This window comes from Garra rufa, chromosome 17 (assembly GCF_049309525.1).
Source record: "Garra rufa chromosome 17, GarRuf1.0, whole genome shotgun sequence".
Classification (NCBI taxonomy): Eukaryota; Metazoa; Chordata; class Actinopteri; order Cypriniformes; family Cyprinidae; genus Garra; species Garra rufa.
In genome coordinates, this window is record NC_133377.1 from 11,001,357 (window position 1) to 11,017,173 (window position 15,817).

Here is a 15,817-nt window from a genome sequence, read left to right on the forward strand (position 1 = left end):
GAGATTGGCAAATGGTTGGCATCAAACCCAGAATCCAGGGCTGTTTACCGCAGTTCCACAGCAAAGTGTTCAGCACTATGGACCAAAGCTAGCCGGTCCACAGTTGCATCTGAGTGCTTAGAAAAGATCAGTGAAAGGAAGCTGATTGTGCCCTCAGTAACCCGATGGAACTCATTTTATGACGCATATGTTCGGATCGTAGAAATGCCACTAACTGACATTAACAATCTATGCACACAGCTTCAAATTAAATGTATGAATGACAGAGAATACCAGTTTCTGAAGGAATACTGTGCCATTATGAAGCCCTTCAGCGCTGCACTGGACATCCTACAGGGTGAGGAAACTTGTTTTTATGGGACACTTCAACCAACACTTGAAGTTCTAATGGCCAAAACTTTAGCAATGCAAAATGGCCTTTCACAAATGACCACTGGGTTGCCTGAAATAATTGTGGGAGCAATTAAAACTCGCTTTGACACAACAATTGACTCCAAGGAAGCTCTACTGGCCGCCGTCTCGCTGCCCAAGTTTAAACTCCGCTGGGTAAAAGAGGAAACCAGAAGAGATCACATCAAGTATCTCCTCACCACTGAGTGCCGCTCCCTAACAGTAGAAGAGCGTGCAATCCCAATGATTGATGCTCCTCAACCTGCTGCAGTCACCTCCCGTGAAGATAAATTCTTTTCATTTGATGAACAGCCCAATGCCATGGCTGATGCACCTATGTCAGTGGAAACAGAGGTGACATCTTATTTCAATTCTGATCCGGTAATGGAAAGCCTGCACCAGTTTCCAAGAATTAAAAAAAATGCACTACGCTATAATGCACCAACACCATCCAGTGCACCGGTCGAAAGACTTTTCAGCCTTGGGAGTCTGGTACTCACCCCAAAACGCAACCGTCTTGGTGATGGACGCTTTCAGCACCTTATTCTGATGCGCTTCAACAGATATTTCAGTCAAGGGGGTATAATGGAATAGGCTAGCCCCCACCATAGCAGCAAGGACAGCCTCGATTTTCTTTCTACTTTCAGTCATGTTGAACTGCACACAACCTCTGTTTTATATTTGGCAGGAAACAGAACTTTTTAGTTTTTTGAGTTCGATTATTGAGCCATATTTGCTGTCAGGCCATGTGCGCCCAAACACCGTAATTTCAGTTTTGTATTTCTAAAATGTTTTATTTCCATGTTTTGTTGTATGACTTCCCTTTTTTTTTTCAAATTTGACTTAAAAAATGACTGAGCCATATTTCCTGTTAGTAGAGCCCTGCACGGGCCTTAAATCTAAGCCCTAGCCCGGCCCTGGCCCGAAACGCACAGGCTGTAGCCCGGCCCGTGTCCGACAGCTTATCAAAAATTTTGGCCCGAGTCCGACCCGAAGCCCGTCTTTTTTTCCGCCAAACAGCTTATACTGTTACAGCCATTAAAATAGACCAGATTCGTATTTAATAGAAAGTTTATGTTTTTTCGTTTTGGTTTTTTTATCAGAACAATTTAGAGAAATGTTTGGAGTTTTTTGTTTGTTTGTTTGTTTGTTTTTTAAATGTAAGTTTTAGTTTTTTAAGTGACATCGATATCCAAGCGGTATGTGGTCCACAGTGAGTTTACTCAATTTAACCTATATATCAAATCAACACTTGACTAGTCTACAATGCAATCCACAGATATAAAACAAACATCAATATATCACAATGTTAGATTTAAAGTTTATTATCACCATCTCAGAACAAAGGCATTTCGAACAGGGCAGGCAGCTCTGCTGCGCAAAACCGGAACATACAAAGTCGCTGTGGTAAAGTAAATGAATAATGAACAAATATATAAAGAATAAATAATAATATAGAAAACTTCAAAAACACAACTTTACCACGTGGCTGAAAATCTCTGTGCTGCGCAGAGTATGTAAGCGGAGTGGAGCGGCAACAATTTCCCCCCGCGCTCCTTACATTTAATAATCGCTCCGCTCCAGCTCCACTCCTCGCTCACTGATATCAGAAACACCGCTCCGCGTCAATAAATAAATAAATAAATAAATAAATAAGTATGTGTGAAATGTAACAGTCCTGTTCATAAAATAAAATAACAGGAGATTTTCAAACATAGTGTGCAATATTTGTTCCGACCAGCGACCACAGCTGATAATTGTCAGCATTAAAAGAGTATGCTGCTTTATCCAGTGCAAAGTTTGTAATGAAAATAATACGTTTTCGTCAGTTATTTTACCTACAGATCACACTATTTCTGATTTGAGTGATCCATCTCTATCAAGCTGAACATGTTTAACATATGATTTCCTGCTTAATGTGCAGTTATATTATGGACCATTGGCATGAATTGTACTCATGATGGAGCGGTGGTGGAGCGCTCTTGAAGAGAGTGAAAACCTTGACTATAGAGATCGCTCAGACATGTGATCAAATGGGCGGCAACCTCTTCAGAACGCAAAGAATTATGGGTATGTTTGGCCCGGCTGGCATAGCAGGCTAGTAATCTGGCATGAAAATAATGAAAAATTAACGTGAAAACAGAATATAATCCTATAAAATGCAGCGAGCTAAAGAAAACATTGTCGGACCATACCGCCTAAAACTAAATCCTTATGCAAAAACGAGATATGACGAGAAAATAAAGGGAATCAAAGGACTGGATCCTTACGAGCAGAGCGACTGGTCAAGGGACGTCAAACTGTTGCCCAACTTCCAGCACCCATATATATATATATACAACTATATGATATTAAGTGTTAGTGCATACACACACGAAGTTGCGATAATCAGAACTGTCCTTATTAGTGGTTCCATTTAGGTTGCGTGGGACTCAGCAGCGCACCAGCCAGAGAAGAGTCATGGCAGTGCGATGCTTGCACATGTCTGTAACTTATCACCCACAACCTACCCTCATACATTTCCAGTTCTTTTCTATGGATTCTTTATAATGTAAATGTTTTGATCTAAATGTATTAACATGTTAAATATGTAAAGAAACTGAAATTAAGTTGGTTGTTACTACTATTCAAGTTATGTAATTGAGTTTGTAATTGAGACAGAATTTCATTCAGTCTTTGTGTATTTTATTTACAGAGATGGCTAAAAATCATTAACGTTACATGTGAGAAGAGACATTACAAAATCTTTTGGAAAACAATTTTTTTTTTTACATATTAGATGTGAGCATGGTGTATAATTCTAACACGATGGCTTCACAACAATACTTGGACACATATTGGTCAAAGCACAGCACACAACCACAATTTTATCCAGCAAAGTCTTTAATGTTTTTAAAAGAAGTATCTTCTGCTCACCAAGGCTGCATTTATTTGATAAAAACAATTTAAAAAACAGTAATATTGTGAAATATTATTCCAATTTAAAACGGCTGTTTTCTATGTGAATATATAGTAAAGTTTAATTTATTTCTTGATCAAAGCTGAATTTTCAGCATCATTACTCCAGTCTTCAGTGTCACATGATCTTTCAGAAATCAGTTTAATATGACGATTTGATGCTCAAGAAACATTTATGATTATAAATGTTGAAAACTGTTGTGTACAAAATTTTCTTAAAATTCTTTGATGAATAGAAAGTTCAAAAGAACAGCATTCATTTAAAATAGAATATTTTCTAACATTATAAATGTCTTTACTGTAACTTTTAATCAGTTTAACTTGATGAATAAAAGTATTGATTTATTTTATTTCTTTCCCCAAAAAATAAAATAAAATTCTTACTGACCCCAAACTTTTGACCAGTAGTGTTTAATGTTACAAAGCTTTAGATTTAAAATAAAGGACGTTCTTTTGAACTTTCTATTCATCAAAGATGTTCATTTCAACACTGATAATCATAAATGTTTCTTGATCATCAGATCGTCATATTAGAGTGATTTCTTAAGGATCAAACACTGAAGACTGGAGTAATGATGCTGAAAATTCAGCTTTGATCACAGAAACAAATTGGGTCTCCTTACTGCGGTTATCCATGCCATTCGTCGCATTTTTGTCACCTCTAAAACATGGCTTGTACAATTATTATTCCACGCTGGAAAACGATAAAAGGATATTCCGTTCTTAAGCTTTAATCCACTTCTATCGTGAGAACGACTATTGCAGTATATAACACAGCAGGTAGACGGCATCTTGAACTCTTCCCTCCATGCAATCAAGTCTGGCGCCTAATGTTTGTGCCGCGGATTCCCAAAATGCTTTGCGTTCCCCACTGAGAATACGTCATGATGACGACACATGAGCGATCCTTATGGGAAGCCAAACAACCCAAAAGTGGGACGAAACAGCGCGGTATTAAAGCGCTCGCGCCGCGCTGTTTCGTCCCACTTTTGGGTTGTTTGGCTTCCCATACTTGACGCTCCGACTTTTAAAAAAATCCGCTCTTTCCTCCATTCAAAATCACACCGCTCCACTCCGCGCTCCGCTCATACTCTGCTATGCGCGAGTTAGGCATCACTGGCGCTTCCGGGGACGCACGCATTAAATCTCATTAAACTTTTTTTTTTTTTTTTTTTTTTTTCTAAAGCAGGCCCGAAGCCCGATATGCGTGAAAGTTATGACGTGAAAATTGGCCCGAAGCCCGGCCCTAGGGGCAAAAAAAAGTCGGGCCCCGACGGGCTCGGGCTCAAATGCAGGGCTCTACCTGTTAGGCCTTGTAGGCCCAAGCACTTTAATTTCATTTTTGTATTGAAAAGTGTGTCTACGTCTATAGTTTCTTAGAGCCAATAGCTATCTGTCTTGTTGTTGTAGCCTAAGTGGATTAATTTAGTCTTTTTTTAGAGGCATATAGATATCTGTTTGATCTGTTTTCTTTCTAAGCAGTTAGGCTATGTTTAGCCTATATGTTCATTTCTATGGCCTAAAGTGACTGAGGTTGAGGGGTTGGTCCTCTAATTGCACTTTATACTGAGAAAGCTATGTTCATCATGCTCACTTTGTGCATGACAGTTTTGTGTTGTGAACCACTTGAATTTAAAGTGAATAAAATAATGTCAACAATAAGAAAAGAAAAAATCTGCATCTTGTCATGGCATTGGAGTTTACATATAGTCCTGTTGTGTCTAATATGAATATACCTAAGCTATTCACAGATATTGCCAGATAATCACTTTACCTCTACCGTACTTTTAACAGACTTAGATAATTCTGACTGTCATCCTTTCTTGCATTGTCTTGAGCCTTCACGTTGCCAATAATAAACGATATTGTTGGTAGCCTGGAAAGGCCACAGTCATTATGCTAGCTTTCTACTGAATGTAAAATGCTCTGCAGTACATTTTGTCATTTTAGAATGTTAAGTTCTAATTCGTTCTAAACGTAACTAAGAAGTAATATAAGAGTCATGTAACATATTACAATTCTGAGAGAGTAATATTGTAAGGTAAGGGATTACTTTTAAATAACAGTAACAAGTAATCTGTAATGTATTACAGTTTGAAAGTAACTTGCACAACACTGTCCATATCATGATTTGATTTAAGTGTAATGACCTACGTAGTACCTTTGATTAATGCATCAAACTTTGACAGATTCCGTGACGTTCTGCGTTAAACTGTAAATTCCGTTTTATGACTGGATTCCGCGATTCCGTCCGTGTTTTCCGCATCGCGGAAATCATAAAGCCCTACATATGAGACATGGCTGGTTGGTCCAGTCTGAGATACTGCCAAACAGCGGACATACTGCTAGCACATTAGTATTAGTACACTACTCCCTGTGTTTGCATTCTGAGCAGCGAAGAAGAACTGGCTTCCGATTTGCTAGCGGGAATAGCTATCTTGTTTAAGAAAATGGTATTGGATCGGTACGTGGGTTCAAGTACTCGCCGATTCCGATGCTAGATTTTTTTGTGGTATCGGCAGCATTTCCGATACTAGTATCGGAATCGGAACAACCCTACTGAAAACAACTCAGAACACTTCAACAATGCAATAATTTGGGCAAGTAAAAGTTTTATTTTCCTGTCTACTTTAATGCACATGTGGTTCTGAACACACTTTGCTTCAGGATTCAATTTTTGCATTGAACTTAAATATGTAAGGGGTAATCAACGGCTTGCCGACCTGCATTAAAGGATTTTAAATGCACCATGTGGAGGCTAATAACCGCCCTACGCAAAGCAGAGGAGGGTGGTTGCCTCCGCGAAGTGCATTTTAAATTGTTGATTATCCCGCTTATTCCATGGTCATTTGCCAAGTTATAGACAAGTTAAAACTAGGATTGATCTTGCAGCGCATAATTTGACGAAAATAACCATCTTTTTTCCATATGGTCAGTTATGACACGCAGCTCTAGCATTCTGCCCGCTTCAAATCAATATTTGTAGTAATAAACACCACCCTAAAGTATATAGTATAGCAAGTGCAGGAAGTCATTAAGCTCACACACAAATCCTGGACCACAAAACCAGTCTTAAGTCGCTGGGGTATATTTGTAGCAATAGCCAAAAATACATTGTATGGGTCAAAATTATTGATTTTTCTTTTATGCCAAAAATCATTAGGAAATTAAGTAAAGATCATGTTCCATGAAGATTTCTTGTAAAATTCCTACTGTAAATATATAAAAATGTAATTTTTGATTAGTAATATGCATTGTTAAGAACCTAATTTGGACAACTTTAAAGCTGTTTTTCTCAGTATTTTGATTTTTTTGCACCCTCAGATTCCTGATTTTCAAATAGATGTATTGCGCCTGCGCCCGCTCCGTCTCCCGCACCCCAGTCATTTGAATCACTACATAATAACGAAAACAATACCTTACAAACAAAAAAGAAACAGGTTTTTACGACCAGAAATGTCTTAAAGTCAATGTCTTCAGTCCAAGGATCCAGTAAACGAATGCGTTCAAATAGTAAGTTCAAAACGCCTTTAAGAGAAAACAACTGTTTCCGAAATCGAGCAACAAAACAAGCTGTTTTTTTAACAGCTCAAGTTTGCTGGAAGCCAGACCCATTACATTTCTCTGTCTTTCACTGTCTTTAACCATTCAGCCACGTTCAAAGTTTTCTTTGTAAATGGTTTTCTATGAGAGGAAAACCTTTTAATATTACTTTCTTAATGTCACAGTTCTGTCAGTTCATGTCTGTTCTATTGGTTTCTCCCATTGTCTCCCCCTGTCATTTTGTTATCATTTGGTTTAGTCCTCGTCACCGTAATCTGTTTCACCTTTGTCTCTGTAATTAGTCACCATTTATAAGTCTGTTTGTTTGAAGAGTCTATGTTGGTCTTTAATCGTTGATTGTGTTCGTGTGTGGATGTTCCTCCCTGTTCCTGCTTGTTCCTGCCTGTTATTCTAAGGATATATTAAAAGATAGTGTTTATTGTATATTGTTTCTCGTCTCATCCGTCCAGCACGTCACCATTATTACAGAAAGACTGACCTAAACAGTTTACCCGGCACGTTTTCCCTGCGTTTATTTTTTCCCGTTTTTTACTCAGTGTTTATTTTTTCGGTGTATCATGGACCCTACTGTTCTCCTGATCCTCCTGAGGCAGCATCGATTCTACATCGAGCAGCCTATGCGTCTACTACCACGTAGGACTGAACTCAGCCACCAAGGCGCTGCTATCCGGGGAGGGTCCTCAAGAGAGCCTGCCGGATTTCATCCAGTGGGTGCTGGCGTCCTGCCAATCTTCCTGGACTGTCGGCGTCGTCGAGGAGGACGTCAGCCCCACTCACGACCCAGAACCCAGCCAAACATCACCCCGACATGCGGAGTTACAGCCCGAGCCCACCGACGATGGAGAACCAGAGCCGAGAGCGACAGAGCCAGAGCCGGACCCATCGGACCAGGTGCGAGAGCCGACTGCAACATCCGCGACGGTGGAGTATGACGTGGAGCAAGAGAGGGCTACAGAGAGCCCTGCCCACTGCACCACCACTGAGGGTGAGCTTGGATCTAATTCTGGGGATTTAATAGACTTCTTCTCGGATCTTGCCCAAGATAACTCATGTGACTTAATAGACTTCAGTACAGAAATATCCGTCTGTCCTGTCTGCCCGGAATTCCCACCCACCCACCCTCTGTCATCACATGCCATGTTCGTCTGGCCGCCGCTGTCCCCTGACAGCCCCTCAGCTCACCCTCAGCCCACCACCTGTGCAGTGGGCTCGCCGCGGGACTGCCAGCTTCCATCGGCGTCTCGGCTGGAGGATCCCTCAGCTCCGCCTCCAGCCTCCGAGTCCAGGACTCCGCCTCGGCCCTTCGACCCCGCGGTTCCACCGCGGCTCTCGACGCCCTCCTCTTCACCGTCGCCCGTCGATCCACCAGCTCCACCAGCTCCATCGTCTTTCCGGCTCCGCCCTGGTCAGTCGTCACCCCATCGGCCCCTCAGGACTCTGCTCCTCCGGCTGTGCCTCGTCACGCCGTCCCACCGGCTCCTTGGGACTCCTCCTTCCTGCGGGCACAGCCTCCATCCTCTGTCGCTCCGGCTCCGCCGCGGATCTCCGGGACTCCGCCTCCGCCTCGGACGCCAGAGCCTGTTCCACCTTGGCCCTCCGGATCCTCGGCGTCACCCCGGATCATCGGCTCTCCGTCTTCGCCTCGGGCTCCTTCTCCATCTGCTCCGCCTCTGTCGGTCGGCCCCATGGAGTCGGCACGCCTTCGTCCACCATGGTTCCTCCCTCCGTCGGCTCCACAGTGGGCCGTCATTATGGCTGTGGTCTGGGTCTGTTCCTCCTGCCCTGGATCCCTCCTGTCTCCTCCCTGGCTCCTCCCTCCGTCGTCGCCCCCTTGGACTGTCTGTTCTGCCACCTGGACTTTTGTTTTGGTCCCCCTCCTGGTATCGCGTCCTCCGCCGAAGCCTCCTCCAGTGACTCTGTTGTTTTGTTTTCTTGCCCCTCTTGTTCATTTTTGTTTGTTCTTTCTACGGCGCGAGGACGCGCCTTTTCGGAGGGGGGCGTAATGTCACAGTTCTGTCAGTTCATGTCTGTTCTATTGGTTTCTCCCATTGTCTCCCCCTGTCATTTTGTTATCATTTGGTTTAGTCCTCGTCACCGTAATCTGTTTCACCTGTGTCTCTGTAATTAGTCACCATTTATAAGTCTGTTTGTTTGAAGAGTCTATGTCGGTCTTTAATCGTTGATTGTGTTCGTGTGTGGATGTTCCTGCCTGTTCCTGCTTGTTCCTGCCTGTTATTCTAAGGGCCCGATCACACCGAACGCGTCTTTTAGTTCTAAAAACGTGAGGCGCACAGCACTGCCTTTTTTGGTGACTTTTAATAAAAGAGCAATGTGCTGCGGTTTTTTTATGTTGCTAAGCAATGACCAAAACAGCTGTCCTGTCAGTCAAATCAAAGGATTATAGCGCGAGCGCTCTAAAATCTTAGTTTTTTGCTGTTAAGTAAACTGTCATATTAGCAGAAACCCTAAATAATACAGCTCCGGGTTACCCACGATAGACACCAAAGGTTTCTCCTCCTTTTCTGCAGTCTCCGGAATTTTTAAGCAACGGTAAACTTTCGTCACCACAACAGAAGGCCCGCCTCTCTGTTCATTCGATTGGACAATGGAAAAGAACGCGAATGACGTTGGGCGTTTTTCCGCTCAGAGTTGATTTTTTTTCAACTTCAGGCGCTCAGAGCGCTCCTGCAAAAACGCGAGGCGCAGCAGGCGGCGAAAACGCGAGGCACCCGGTGCGCATAAGCAGCGCGGAGAACGCTCACTGCCAACAGAAAACCATTCAAAAGAGGCGCCTCCAACTGCTAAAACGCGTTCGGTGTGATCGCGGCCTAAGGATATATTAAAAGATAGTGTTTATTGTATATTGTTTCTCGTCTCGTCCGTCCAGCACGTCACCATTATTACACTTAATGCATTAAGCCATGTTAAGTTTTTGTTTATACAGTTGCAATCAAAATTATTCAACCCCCCCAGAGACTGCAGTACTTTACAAATGATTTTGGCTCTTCCTGAAGATCCAGGACTAAATTGCATCTACATCAGTTTTCTGGCATATTAAAAGTGATAATGTCAATATATAATGTAATGTTTTTGAGTTATAGGATTTTTTAATAACACAGCTATGTCAGAATTATTCAACCACTATTCAACATTGCTGTTTTAAGACAATTATTTTTATGGTAAGTTACAAAATTGTCTTAAAAAATTGTCTTAAGCCTTTACAAAGTTATTCAAAATGGAATTAGCTTGGGGTGTAACACATAGTATACTCTTGGCCCATTCATGTGCTGAAGGTGAGTAGCAAATATGGTAAAGTCATCAAAGCTCACACAAAATCAATAGAGAAGAAATAGTTTGCTCTATTAGAAAGTCTACATGAAGATTTCTAAGACATTACATGTCCCTAGAGACACAGCTGGCAGCCATATTCCTTAGATTAAAGTGTGTTGAACCAGAAAACCTTTGAGGCTGTTGAACAAAAAAACACAATATCATAAAATGTTTGATCAGATCAACTGAGAAAAACTTGCAATGTACAGCCAAAGACTTGCAAGATGACCCGACAAAAGGAGGAAAAATATTTCAATACTGTGAATAAGATGAACACTAGACAATTATGGCCTTCATGCTGAGGAATCTTGCTGAATACCACTCTTGACCATGCTAAAATTCATTTGGATAGACCTGTGGAGTTCTGGAAGAATGTTTTATGGAGTGGTGTGTCCAAACTGGAACTTTTTTGGGCGTATGGATCAGAGGTATATCTGGTGCAAAAAAGACCAAGCTTATAGGCAGAAGAACACCATCTCCATCATCAAACATGGAGGTGGGCCAGTCCTGCTATGGGGTTGTTTTACTGTAGCAGGAAGTGGAAAACATGACCATACAAAGTATATCATTGATTTATTAAAGTATCAGACAATTTTGGCAAACATTGTGATGCCTTTTGTGCAAAGTCTGAAGCTAATAATCAATGGACTTTCCTGCAGGACAATCAGCCCAAAGTATAAATTCAAATCTACTTACGCTTGGTTTAGGAATCAGTCATAGAATATTTTTAAGTGGCCTGTTCAGTTTGCAGATTTAATTCTCATCGAAAATACATGGTTGAATTTGAAGCAAGCAGTGGCAAAGTAAAAACCAAAGATTATCAGTGATCTGAAAGCTTTTTCAGGCGAGGAATGGCCCAAGATTGCAGCAGAAAGGTGACAGAAGCATCTAAGCACTTCCAGGCAGTGTTTATTGGTGGTTTTAAAGAATAAAAGATTCTACACCAAATTTACTTTCAGGGGTTGAATAATTTTGAAGATAAATGTTTAGAGCCAATTCGATTTTTTTTTTCATTATTCATCAACGTACGTTCTCAGAATTACTCAAAAGTGTATTAATAGACTTTCTTTAATAGTTTACTGATGCCTTTGTTATATTGTTTTCACAAAATGTTGTTCTCTGCAGCAAAATGTCTTGCAGGTCAAGGGGGTTGAATAATTTTGATTGCAACTGTAGGTAAATGCTTAATATAAAACCATATGCATTGATTTCATATTCTGGAGTCCTCTGCTTGCAAACTCCTTTTAGAAAGGCAAAGAATATCCACATAAGGTAGGTTATGTGCTAAGTGCTATGACAAGTCTTATTAAGCTTAACACGGCACACAAAGCGAGTTTTTTTATTTATTATATAGATAGTTTTTTTTTTTGTTAAGAAAACAAGCAGTAAGTAAATTAATAGAGTATAAGTCTAAAAGTTTTTTTTTTTTTAAAGAATAGAATTAGAATAGAGGGTGCTAGAGGGTCAAATAAATACAATATAATATTTTAGTCATATCAGCTTTAGTTATTGTTAATACACAAAGTGTAATTGGTCATTTAAATTTATGTTTTTAAATGGAAAAAGTATCGGCGATATTGGCCCTGTATTTACTTTGTAAAAAATTAGCAGTATCGCCCCACCCCTAATCTAAACAGTGAGCAAATATTTGGCATTTCCTACTTTGAACCACTGTGACCTGGGAGGAGTTTATGACGAGTCTAAAGTTTGCTTTCTGTTTCAGATCTTTGGAACAGCTTGTTTGTTTATGTCCATGGCAAAAGGAGGTTTTTGTCTATTTATTATCATGCTGTAAGGTTTCCCCACACTGAGAACCATGGAGGAGAGCTTCCCTTTTCGATACTCTTTATTGGAATACCTGTTTACTTTGGTGGGATTGGTATTGTTCCTGCTGGATATAGCGCTGGATATTTGGACTGTTGTGTCATTTTATCAGGATGGGGCCTATGTGTACATGGCAGTGATGATCTTCCTGCTGCTGGGCTCTTCCGTGTTGTTACAGGTGTTCAGCTGGCTCTGGTACTCTGATTCCCTAGAACAGATTGAGACTACAGTGGAGAAATTTGCAGACAGGCATTTATTGATCAAACCATTCCACTTCCTGCAGCTTGGAGTCTACCTCAGGTCTGTGACAGACTGGCTTCTCATCTTTCCTTGAAAATGCTTGAGAAGAAGAAATAATCATTAACTTAGCTTTAAAAAGAGTACATACAAATACAAAAAATTCCTTTACATAAAATGATTAAGCTGATTTTTATTTCGACCCACTTAAGCAGTACATCTTCATATGCCTTTAAAATATGGTTAACTTTTAAGATTTGAAGCATTGCACATTCAGACCTTCTTTTTCATAAGCAGGGTTGCAAAGGGGTGGGAAAAATCCAGAAACTTTCCAAACATTTCCGAAAATTCCCTAAATTTTCCAAGCGTTTCCCAGAAAGTTTCTAAATTCTGGAAAATGTCATGCATTTCCTTCCTTTTTGCAACTCTATTCACAAGACTAATGCTCAATAAAATAACTTTCACCCAAACTCTGTCATCATTTACCCATGTCTTTCCAAACTCATAAGGCTTTTGTTTATCTTCAAGTCTTCAAATCAAAACTAAATAGAGCTGTTTTCTTAATCCTTAATATGAACAATTGATTTGGGTTTAAAAACAAACTCACCTAATGTAAATGCTTCATAATGTAAACGGTGGCCTCACTGATGGCTATTGTAAAGCTCTGTTGTATAAAGCGTTGCTTGAGTAAATGCAAGTACCTTGTGTTCACAGGTATGCCGGGCTAATAGAGATTTCCACAACACATTTTGTTAATCGCACTAATAGTTTCACAGAAGGGGTAGCTGTGTACCTGAGCCATGATCTTCAGATGCTTCGTCTATTTGAGACATTTTCTGAAAGCGCGCCTCAACTCATACTCATGATGTCTATAATCCTGCAAAGAGGAGAGCTGGAGCTTATTACAGGTCTGTCTCAAATTTAGAAAAAGAATTTTCCGTGCATGCATGCATAGTAACTTTTCAAAACAGTAAAAATGTTTTATTGAAAATAGTAATTACAACAACCTAATTATCTATTTTATAACTAGTGTCTACATATAAAACTGATCTGAGATGGTAAAAACCATGTAGACACTGGTTTATGGGTTCAAAAAGGTCGCCCCCTAGTGGCGAACCATAGACATTTTTTTTTTTGCTGAAATCACATGACTTTGGCAGTTTGATACATGCTCTGAATAACTAGTTCAAAATAAATTATTCTGTTATAGTGCGATATTGTTTAATTTCAGGCAATGGTTTTTCATTTCAGCTTTAAAAATCCTCACATCAGCTGCTGCAATTGCTAGTAGCGTTGCTATGTATCATCGCAGCATGCGTGCCTTTCTTCCTAAAAAACGCAAGATGAGCTGGATCTCCACTGGCGTCTACTTCCTGTGGAACTTGTTGCTGATCATTCCCCGTGTAACTGCTCTGGCGCTCTTCTGCAGTGCATTGCCATGCTTCATCATAGCTCACTTCCTGTCCCTGTGGATGCTGCTGGTTTTAGTGATCTGGAGACAAAAAACAAGTTACATGGAGCCTGGTTGGGAATGGCTCTACAGAGCTGTTGTTGGACTCATCTGGTACTTCAGCTGGTTTAACGTATCCACAGAAAGCATCAAAATAAAGATGGTTCTCTATTATACTTTCATAGCTTTGGACACAGCGATGCTGCTGGGCCTCTGGTACTGGAAGGTGTTTGAGTATGCAGGCTGCTGGAGCTCCTTGAATCCTTATGTAGTGATCCCGACACTCTTAGGTTTGTACGTCACTGGAATACTAGTGAAAATTATATACTACAGATGGTTTCATCCCAACTGTGATGAAAAGAAAATAGCTGAACCCATTGAAGAAAGGGAGATCAGAATTCAGATGGCATGTTTTAACATAGAATCAGACTCAACTCCTGCTCAACCTCCCATTGCACTTCCCAATAGACCCAATAGACATAGGAAAATGGCTGCAAATTTTTACTCTTAGTTCTTAGCCATTTACCCCCCCCCCCCCCCAATTTTATCATAATTCATTAATTAAAATTAAAATTTAATTAATTTAAAAAAAATATTTTGTATTTTTCCATAGAGAATACCTTGTTTTTGTACAAAAATATTTTGATAAAGAAAAAATGGTTTAACATGCATGACTGAAGAACACACCAGAGGCAGAAGTTTGATCTGCCACACGTTTATAATCACAGTATTTGTATTTTACAAAATTATCTTCAAGTTTATATATTTTTCTTAAAGGTCCCATATCGTCAAAATCAAAATTTCCTGGCTTTTTTCATGATAACTAAGGTCTAGGGGCTATCTAACTACCATATGAGTTTCAAAACAGTCAATCCACAGTAAACTGCACACAGCCTGCTTAAAGTAGCTGTTCATTTTCACGAGCTGCTGTGACTTCCGTAATGATGTGACGTCCAATCGACTCAAGTCACCGCCTTCAGTCACAAACCAACGTCCCACCCTCCTTTTGTCAAACCCCCAGACAACAACGCATCCATTCCATTGAGCAACAACAACACGAAAACAAGTGGAGAAAACCCTGTTCAGTCGATAGATGTCAAGCTACGATCATTACACAGGCTTCAGAACAACGTTAATATAAGAGACCAGCGGCACGTCAACTTCAGCCTCTTTCACACAGCGATTCCGGTAAATACACGGATAATGTGTCCCACGATTTGTTCCGGAATTGTTTAATTTGGTTCATTCACAGTTGTTTTCCGGAATCTGTGCGTGCTTTACACACAACCCATAAAGACATGTGACGTTTGGATGTGAGATGTAATGCGACGCGTACGTTTCACTAAACTGAAACTAACCTGGACAAACTGTGCTTCAGCGCTGATAGTGAGGAGCTGGCTCTGCCTGATGATCGCTGCTTCATTCCACTTTGCACGTAACGTTATTTTTCGTTGTGAAGAGTCGCTTGATAACGTGCATCATTACTACAACACTGCCTTTAGGTTCTGGCTTTGGTTCACACAGTTCCCGTAATTTTCCAGAATCAGCGCGCATTGTGAAAGGGGCTTTACTAAAGCAACAGTTATGTAGCTTACTGCATTCGGTGTTTGTAAAAGAAAAAACATTAATGATCATTCTAAAATATCCTGTTGAGTATCAGCTCTCTCTATTGCTCTGAGCTCGCTTACGCTTACAGCATACATGACCGTAGTTACCTGTGATTGGCCTGGTTGTGCGTCACTCAGAAAACAACAGGCCAATCAGAAGAGAGGCTCATGAATATTAATTAGATGGGCCAAAATCGACCTGTTTTTGACAGAGCTCCTAAAAAAGGAGCTGTAAAAATATATTGAGATGGATTTTGGCACTTATACCGCAAATATATATTCTTAAGGACATCAACAAATAAAATAAACCTCCAGAAATGTGTACGATATGGGACCTTTAAGATTGTACAGTTGAAGTCAAAAGTTTACACTCCCCTTTTAGAATCTGCAAAATGCTAATTATTTTACCAAAATAAGAGGGATCATACTGTCACAAGCGCGGTCTCTGTGGCTCCCT

At 40.5% G+C, this 15,817-nt stretch overlaps 1 protein-coding gene across 1 annotated transcript; it reads left to right on the forward strand.

Annotated features, from left to right (window-relative positions):
• Window positions 1-11,973: 11,973 nt before the first annotated feature.
• LOC141289482 (XK-related protein 8-like) lies at window positions 11,974-15,782 on the forward strand. The gene is made up of 3 exons (XM_073821584.1): window positions 11,974-12,366; window positions 13,018-13,211; window positions 13,555-15,782. The coding sequence occupies exons 1-3, from the start codon at window positions 12,059-12,061 to the stop codon at window positions 14,262-14,264; spliced, it is 1,212 nt and encodes a 403-aa protein (XP_073677685.1). The 5' UTR covers window positions 11,974-12,058; the 3' UTR covers window positions 14,265-15,782.
• Window positions 15,783-15,817: the final 35 nt, after the last annotated feature.